Below are 8,690 nucleotides of genomic sequence, written 5' to 3'. Positions count from 1 at the left end.
TGATGACAAAAATACCCTGACTTTCTACTGATAATAAAGTTCTTTATAGTTGTATAATCACCATGTCTAGCATTATATATTACTTAGCCATTACAGCATTAAAAAGAGTAAATGTAAAGAAAAAAAGTAGATGAATAAACATCCCAGTCATTCATGTAAAAAAGGCAATAATGAGGATTTGCAACCGGATGCAAGCAGTTTAAGCCCTAAGGTCATTCTGGGGATTGAGGAAACTTTTTCATTAAGCTTCTTGCAGAACAGGTGATCCTGCCTAACATTTTATATCTGACAAAGCAACCAATAGAGCATATATAAAGAGTTCCATTACCAAGGTTCTCTAGAAAAGCAGTACATTCTTGTACAACCCTTCAATCACTAGCTAACCATGATTTCCCTGGCAGATGTCTATCATGTTGTCGCAGCCACTGTCCCGCTGTACTTCGCCATGATTTTGGCCTACACCTCTGTGAAATGGTGGAAGCTCTTTACACCAGAACAATGTGCAGGCATAAACAAGTTTGTAGCTAAATTCTCAATCCCGCTATTGTCTTTCCAAGTGATCTCAGAAAACAACCCCTACAAGATGAACCTGAAACTCATACTTGCTGACTTCCTTCAAAAACTACTAGCCTTTGTGGTTTTAATGGCCATCGAAAAGTTCAGCTCCCGGGGAGGTTTACCATCGATCATAACTGGCCTCTCTCTATCAACCTTGCCTAACACCTTAATCCTGGGGATTCCGCTGTTGAGGGCCATGTATGGAGATAAATCAGCTACACTCCTGGCTCAGATAGTTGTCCTACAAAGCTTGATATGGTACAATATACTGTTGTTTCTGTATGAGCTAAACGCCACAAAGGCAGCCTCTGAGACACCACCTTCACAAGACTCAGGTAGACATTCAAACTTTGTATTACATATAAGCATGGATTAATTTTATAAACTTGAACTTTTATCATCTAAAACTTCAATTTGAACTCCCAAAAATCAATGGGGTTGATTGAATTTCAAGCTAGTTCAGTCAACTTTAGCAATAAAAGATATATCAAGTGGGTCCATAATACATATAGATTTCTCTCCATCTCTCTTTTGCAATGAGGTTTCTGTACATCTGTCTTTTCCTTTTCTTTTCTTTTCTTTTCTTTTTTTTTTTTTATGTTTTCTTTTTCAGTTAAATTTCTTCATTCCTCTTGCACGTGTATCAAGTAAGATCCTTCAGATAAATATGGCCAGAAATATAATATTGAGAGATAGAATAATGCATACTGCATGTGGCATAATTAATGGCATTTTCATACCAAGAATGACTACTAAGCTTTGATTTTGATGTCTGAATAAAAGGCCTTCTTCTATATATTATATTCTTGCTGTTATTTTTTTCTGAATTAAGGTGACCTAGAGGCCCCCGAAGAAGCACAAGCGAAAGAGGGTGGAGAAGAGGCACACACCAGACCAAGGAAATCGAAGGCTATGCTCATTTTCTTGACAGTGGGGAAGAAGCTCATGGCAAATCCTAATACCCATGCAACCTTGCTGGGTCTTATTTGGGCAAGCATACAATTCAGGTAGGGCTTACAGAAGAAGCTTTAGAGAAAATTTTAAACCCAGCTATGTGATTTTCATCTTGACAAAGATCAATGGTAATTGATAACTTTCTTTATCTTGTAGGTGGAACATAAAATTCCCAGCCATTATTGAAAAATCAATCGCAATATTATCAAGTGGAGGACTTGGTATGGCAATGTTCAGCTTAGGTACGATTACACACCCAGTTGCATCTATATATTTTGGTTCAATAATCCATCCTCCATTCCCTTTCCGCAACTCCTAAAATCCCATTCTCCGAGGGGGTAATACTTGAACCATGAGGCGGAAGCAATCATATTTACCTAATCAATAATTTGTTACACATCAATTCTAACCCCTGCTGGTGTCACTTAACAGGGCTATTTATGGCATCAAGGCCTAGCATAATAGCATGTGGTATTCGAATGGCAGCAGTAGCCATGGCAATGAAATTCATGGCGGGTCCTGCTCTGATGGCAGCATCCTCTGCTGCCCTCGGACTTAGAGGCAAAGTATTGAGAGTAGCAATTGTGCAGGTTAGTCGATTTTATTATTCATTCAATTCAGCAATCAAGGATGAAAGGTAAACAATATGATGTACATTGCAGGCAGCTCTTCCTCAAGGAGTCGTGCCATTTGTTTTCGCTAAAGAGTACAACGTTCATCCCGATGTATTGAGCACAGGGTAAGTATTTCAACACAGTCTTAATATCGGTTTTTGTCCTTAAATGATGAGGTTTGCTTGTGTTGGCTTCAGGGTAATCTTTGGCTTGCTCATTGCCTTACCTGTAGCATTGGTCTACTATCTTATTTTAGCAGTCTGAATTCCGGGAGAATTCTGCTCAGTTGTTCCAGAAACATTAACTTCTATACCTGACATCAGTTGTGGGGAAGGGTCAAAAGTTGCATAGATGGATGTAGATGTCCAATTCAGTTTTCTGAAAATTCTTTGACATTATTGATTGTTTCCCGGGAGGAAAAACTATATTTATACAAGTTACATTTAACAAGCTTGCCGAGTTAAAAGCCAAAAGCTATTATTATAGCTTTTTACTTGTTTACAATATGAGAAAAACAACAGAATTAGCATTGCTGAAGCTAACGCTTTTATCATCTGTTTGAGATTGCCCGCAACATCAATACCAGCAAGTTGATCATCAGCTCATAGCAATTAAAATAAGTCATAGACATTTTAAATTCTTTCATTCCATCTCCAAATCCCCAAGTTCTACTACCACCCTGCCAATTCATCAGACATTTTCTCCTAGAAACTCCTCGTGCGTATTGTATTGTCCAATGCTATAACCTTTAAATTTACATTTCCATCTCAATTCCACGACACCAACGTTTTAATTTCAATTAAATTTGAACAAATAAGATTAATTTCAGGTTTACAGGTAGTACATGCATTTAAGTGCTCATACATGTATGCAAATGTGATGTGAATGTGTGCATTACCATTAGCTAGTGCTTTAGTTTTTCTTTATTTTTCTTTGTCTTATATATTTTTGAAGATTCGATAGATTACTGTCATTCCCACAAATAAGATTACTCCTGTCTGTAAAATGCTTAAAACTGTCCACAGTTTGTGCATAATGAACGTGGCCAACTAGTATCCATGTGACTGCTAAAAGCATCGGATGTGTTCCACCCCCCCTTTTTGCAGCATCTTTCATTGAGATTTCAGAATATATTCATCGAACAACTACCATGCATGTCTCGCAATCTACACGCCCTGTAATACCAAATTTTGGGCTTAGTTCTCTGTTTCTGAATTTAACATCTAATGCATTCATATTTATCAAAATCACTTGATAAATCATCACATTAATAGTGATTGAATACTTTAAATATATATCTATATATTATGATAAATATATCCAAACCAATTCATAAATATTACTTATATAAACAAATGGTTAATTTCATTTATACCAGAAATCAACTTCCTAGTCCTACACTACTTGCATACTTTTAATTCAATAATAATATCAATTTTTCCCGAAAACAAACATTTTCAAGAAATGTTACCTAACAATATGAAATTTAGAAAAAAAAAATCTAATATTACAAATGTTATTATAAAATAACATAGAGTGGATGACTCAATCATGATAAAAAAGAATGTATAATATCTAAATAATTTCTTAAATTATTTAAAAAAATTAAGATAAACCTTTATTCTTTTGTTACTTTCAATTAAGCACTTATACTTTTATTTTGTCAAAATACCTCAACAGTCCCTATACTCATACATTTTCTTCACTTTAGTCCTTCAATTCAAAATCGCAACAACTTAATCTCTTAATTTTGAAAATTATTTCAATTTAGTTCATCTAACATTTTCCTTTCGAAATTACCCTTTACAAAGCTGATATCATTACTAACGTGGCGCTGGCATGGCACCGCTTGCTGACATAGCATGTGAGGTGGATTGGAAATGCTAACGTGATAGTGCCATATCACTTTGATATGTTGATGTGGAAATGCCACGTGGCACTAACATAATAATGTAGATATGCCATGTGGCATGTCAGGGAAGGCACCACGTGTCGCATTCTCCTTCAACACCTATCCATGTCATGCCACATGGCATGTCCAAAGGTGACATATGGCATGACAAGAGAGTTATACGTGTTTCTTTCTTGTTTTTCCTAAAAATATTATGTGCTTGCACAACAAGCTCCTTACCACCTACTACTCTAAACCCTTACCTTTGTTTATATACTGCTTTTGTTTCTTTTCTTCTTTTCTTTCCTCTTTTTCTTTTTTCTTTTTTTTTTCTCTCTCTCATCTCACTTTCTTCTTTAGGAATCAATAGCCAATCATCAAATGTCGTCACCGACCGCCGGTTGTTAGTGACCAGACGTCGGTCATCAATTGTTAGTCGATGGTCACCGCACATGCCATGCCATGACAGTGATTGGTGATCGTCGACTGACAATCGGCAACAACATCCGATAACTGGTGATCAGTCCTTAAGGGAGAAGGTGAGAGGAGAGAGAAAGAAAAAAAAGGAGAAAAACAAGAAAAAAAAGAATAAAGAAAAAGAAAAAATTAAACAAAAGCAATATATAATCAAAGGTAAAGGCTTAAAGTTGGCGGTAAGAAGCTTGTTGTGCTTGTTTAGAGAAAACAAAGAAGAAAAACGTGTTGCTCTCTTGTGATGCCACATGTCACCTTTTGAACATACCATGTGGCATGAAATACACATGGTGCCCTTCCTAACATGTTACATGGCATATCTACATCAATATGTCAATGCCACATAGCATTGCCATATCAGCAAATCAAAGTGATATGGCACTATCGTGTCAACATTTCCAATATATCTCATATGCCACATCATCAAGCAGTGCCATGTCAACGTCATGTCAATAATGACATCAGTTTTGTGAATGGTAATTTCGAAAGAAAAATGTTAAAAAAATTAAATTGAAACAATTTCAAAATTAAGGGATTAAATTGTTATGATTTTAAGTAGATAGATTAAAATGAAGAAAATGCATGAATACAAGGATTGTTAAGGTATTTTGATCATTTTTATTTTTAGTAAAATAAATTCTTATGATTAACGATTGACTATTGTTGTTAATTAAAATACTACTTACTATTTTATAGCATTTAGTACTAACATAGCATGTGGACATGTAATAGTGGATAGGGATATGGTAAGCTAATGTGTCATAATAATAACATTTTTTACTATGTACTTCAACATCATATAAATATAAAAAGACAAGTGGTATCTTTATTAATAGTTGTTATTTATTAGTCAATCATTAGTTATACAGTTTTATTAGACTCAAAATAAAAAATTTGAATGAACGTAATTAAAAAATAAAAATATATTTAAATTTTCTTAAATACGTGAAAAGTTTTTCTAAAACATTATGGTTAAAAAAATAAAATAAAAGAATTGACTAAAGTTGTTAATTTGTCATAAAACTTATATTTGTTAATTAAGGGGTAACTGGTATGAAGTTTATTGGTGTAAAATTGTGACATAATCAATGGGCAATTAGAATAGTTCCAAAGATGTGACGTCATTTTCATATAATTAACTTTTTCAGTGGCAACATTTTACATCAATTCCTTTCTGTTTCACAATTTCTAATTTCTAAAGCTCGTATTTATATTTTTGTCGAAAATACTATAGACATCCCAATATTCTTCAACCATTTTATTTAATAATCCTAAAACCCAAAAACACTAAAAGCTTTGTCTTAATAATATTAATAATTTACATAAACATTTCATTATTATGATAATAGTAATTATAAATAATAGAGAAAAGTCCATTTCTTGTTGGTCAATCAGGAATCAACGGTGAAGACATCAAGAAACCGACTCACCTCCAACATCCAACGGCCCACCTTTTTTTCCTACAATAAAATAATATTTAACCAAAACCCCCAATCCCGAAAAAGGATGGTGAAATTAGGGTTTTGGGCTCCTCCTATTTATTTCTCCACCTGTACTTTCCTGCTCTCTTCCCTGTTTTTCTATCACATTCTTTCTGAAAATTTTATTTCCAAAAAGGAAAAATCATGGGTAAGGGTCCAGGTCTCTACACTGATATCGGCAAGAAAGCCAGAGGTATAAAAGTACAATTTTTGAACTAAGAAATACCAATTTTTATACATATTGTAATTTAATTTTAAAGCTGTTTTCTCTTTGTCAATATTTTGGGACTTTACAGATCTTCTTTACAAGGATTATCAGACTGACCAAAAGTTCACTCTGACCACCTTCTCTCCAACTGGAGTTGTAAGTTTTTTTTTTTTTTTGGCTTGTTGGTTCAAGTTTTTGTTTTCATTTCTGGGTCGATTTTGTTTTTGCTCAAAATTTTGCTTTTGTATTAAAGAATTAATTGCGGATGCTTTACTTTGGTGAACCAAAGTTTTGAGTTTTGTGACATTATCTTTTTCTTTTTTTTTTTTTGGGTTTCTTTTTGGGTTTTTTCAGCCTTATCGAATGCATGTGTTATTTCTTGTAGTTAACAAGTGCTGATTTTTACATTTTTTTTAGAATTTGTTTATCTGTTAGTGTAGAGTCTTGTTCATAAGATGAAAGAATGTTAATTAAAGCTGACTTCAATTATATTGTCAGATTTGTTCTTCAAAGATATATATTTTACTTTTTTTGGGACTTTTTAAGTTTGTAAGTTGTTATAGTAGCTGATTTCAGTGCATTTCTGGCTGTTATTTTTTAATGCTCAAAATATTGAAGGATTATATTTTGATAATTTTAGCATGGTTATCTTATTCTTTTTACTGTAATGCATCATGTAAGATGTTCACTTCTCCATCTGCTACAAGGACTTTAATGGATTCTTTGGCATTGTGGGTGGTTTATCTTCTCTTTTCCTTTATTTTAGGCAATTACCTCTGCTGGAACAAAGAAAGGCGATCTCTTTGTGGCTGATGTTAACACCCAGCTGAAGAATAGGAATGTCACAACTGATATCAAAGTGGACACTAGCTCCAATGTAAGTATTTCATCTATTCTTTTGTTGATTTCTAGTTTATTGATGTATAAGTTTGAGTGCTTGGTCATTTTCTTTTTGCAAGTGAGATCTAATGTTATTTGCTTTTATTGGATATGCTTCAGCTGTTTGGCCTTTATCAAAAATATTTTTTAAGAACATTAGTTGTTATGGCTCATCCCTTCTTCATTCCAAACCTCTGCTTTAACTAGGGGAATGTGCTTGATAAAATTATATAGAATACCATATTAGAGGAGCATTATGTACCTGATAAAATTATATAGAATACAGAGGAGCATTATGTACTTTTGACATCTGAACTCTTTGGAGGGAATGCTCTCCTGTTGAAAGATTGCTTTGGTTGACTTTGTAGTTCACTTTTCCCCCCATAATGTCCTTTGCCATTGAATTTATGTGGCTGCTATCTTTTATAGGCTCTTTTGATGAACATTACACATTTTACTAAACTAGTGTTCATTTGTCAGCTCTTTACCACCATAACAGTTGATGAACCTGCACCCGGCCTGAAGACAATCTTTAGCTTCAGAGTCCCTGATCAGAGGTCTGGCAAGGTTAGACGATGCTGTCTTCAAATATCAATTTATAGCCTCAGAAACTTCCAATATCTTGGTTTTGCTTTGAAGCTGTAGAACATGTGATAACTGCCTCTAGCATGGTTATGGAACCTGTGTTACTTAAAATGTTTCATGATGGTGATGACCAATGCTATTATCTTTCTGTTTGTGATTATCTACCAGGTGGAACTCCAGTATTTGCATGACTATGCTGGGATAAGCTCAAGCATTGGATTGACTGCAAATCCAATAGTTAACTTCTCAGGTGTTTTTGGAACTAATGTTCTTGCACTTGGTACGGATTTCTCATTTGACACAAAGACTGGGAACTTCACCAAATGCAATGCTGGATTGAGCTTCTCCAATGTAGATCTCATTGCTTCAGTGGCTCTGTATGTAAAATGTTCTGTGTAACTGTCTGTAGGTGCCTCATTTGTACCAGTATATATGCTTCAGCTATTAATATTATTCTTATTTATTGATGCAGGAATGAAAAGGGTGACTCTCTTAATGCATCCTACTATCATATAGTGAATCCCTTGACTAACACTGCCGTTGGTGCTGAGGTGACCCATTGCTTCTCAACTAATGAGAATACCATCACTGTCGGGACACAACATGCATTGGATCCATTGACCATGGTTAAGGCACGGGTGAACAATGCTGGTAAGGCAAGTGCTCTCATCCAGCACGAGTGGCGCCCTAGATCTCTCTTTACCATTTCTGGAGAGGTAGATACCAAGTCCATTGACAAGAGTGCCAAGGTCGGACTTGCTTTGGCACTGAAGCCTTGAGCTTTATAGCTCATTTTGGAAGAGCATGGTAGGCTTAGAATTTTGCAGTGTAGTCTGTTCACACTGACTTTCATGGTGTTGCAGTCTACTCTTTATGTCAGCGGTTTTTCGTTGTAAAAATAAAAGGAAAAAGAAATAGAAGTGGCATAGTGGTTTAAACTATGTGGTTACTTTTTTAATCATCCCCTGTTTAACTCATGGAGTACCTGATGTTTGAGTTTCCAAATTTGCTCCAGATTGTCTGGCTCCCTTTGTTTGGTTTTCTCT

The 8,690-nt window shown here is 34.8% G+C and overlaps 2 protein-coding genes across 2 annotated transcripts; both read left to right on the top strand.

The window, feature by feature from the left end:
* Window positions 1-333: 333 nt before the first annotated feature.
* Window positions 334-2,609, top strand: PIN8 (Auxin efflux carrier family protein). The gene is made up of 6 exons (XM_007032390.3): window positions 334-893; window positions 1,391-1,565; window positions 1,669-1,754; window positions 1,945-2,102; window positions 2,175-2,251; window positions 2,324-2,609. The coding sequence occupies exons 1-6, from the start codon at window positions 386-388 to the stop codon at window positions 2,388-2,390; spliced, it is 1,071 nt and encodes a 356-aa protein (XP_007032452.1). The 5' UTR covers window positions 334-385; the 3' UTR covers window positions 2,391-2,609.
* A 3,395-nt stretch (window positions 2,610-6,004) lies between these two features.
* On the top strand, window positions 6,005-8,658 carry LOC18601449 (mitochondrial outer membrane protein porin of 34 kDa). Its single transcript, XM_007032388.3, has 6 exons — window positions 6,005-6,165; window positions 6,269-6,336; window positions 6,947-7,057; window positions 7,540-7,626; window positions 7,813-8,021; window positions 8,117-8,658. Exons 1-6 carry the CDS (start codon window positions 6,117-6,119, stop codon window positions 8,421-8,423), a joined length of 831 nt encoding a protein of 276 aa, XP_007032450.2. The 5' UTR covers window positions 6,005-6,116; the 3' UTR covers window positions 8,424-8,658.
* Window positions 8,659-8,690: the final 32 nt, after the last annotated feature.

Source organism: Theobroma cacao, chromosome 4 (assembly GCF_053813885.1).
Source record: "Theobroma cacao isolate CCN51 chromosome 4, ASM5381388v1, whole genome shotgun sequence".
NCBI classification, from domain to species: Eukaryota; Viridiplantae; Streptophyta; class Magnoliopsida; order Malvales; family Malvaceae; genus Theobroma; species Theobroma cacao.
This window is presented reverse-complemented; position numbering and strand designations above follow the sequence as displayed.

Excerpts from the sequence above, each read along its gene's own strand:
- PIN8 (XM_007032390.3), top strand. The coding sequence starts at position 386 with ATGATTTCCCTGGCAGATGTCTATCATGTTGTCGCAGCCACTGTCCCG. Across the intron at positions 2,103-2,174 it reads TGAGAGTAGCAATTGTGCAG|GCAGCTCTTCCTCAAGGAGT; the intron begins GTTAGTCGATTT and ends TGTACATTGCAG. Across the intron at positions 2,252-2,323 it reads CCCGATGTATTGAGCACAGG|GGTAATCTTTGGCTTGCTCA; the intron begins GTAAGTATTTCA and ends TGTTGGCTTCAG.
- LOC18601449 (XM_007032388.3), top strand. The coding sequence starts at position 6,117 with ATGGGTAAGGGTCCAGGTCTCTACACTGATATCGGCAAGAAAGCCAGA. Across the intron at positions 6,337-6,946 it reads CCTTCTCTCCAACTGGAGTT|GCAATTACCTCTGCTGGAAC; the intron begins GTAAGTTTTTTT and ends CCTTTATTTTAG. Across the intron at positions 7,627-7,812 it reads CTGATCAGAGGTCTGGCAAG|GTGGAACTCCAGTATTTGCA; the intron begins GTTAGACGATGC and ends ATTATCTACCAG.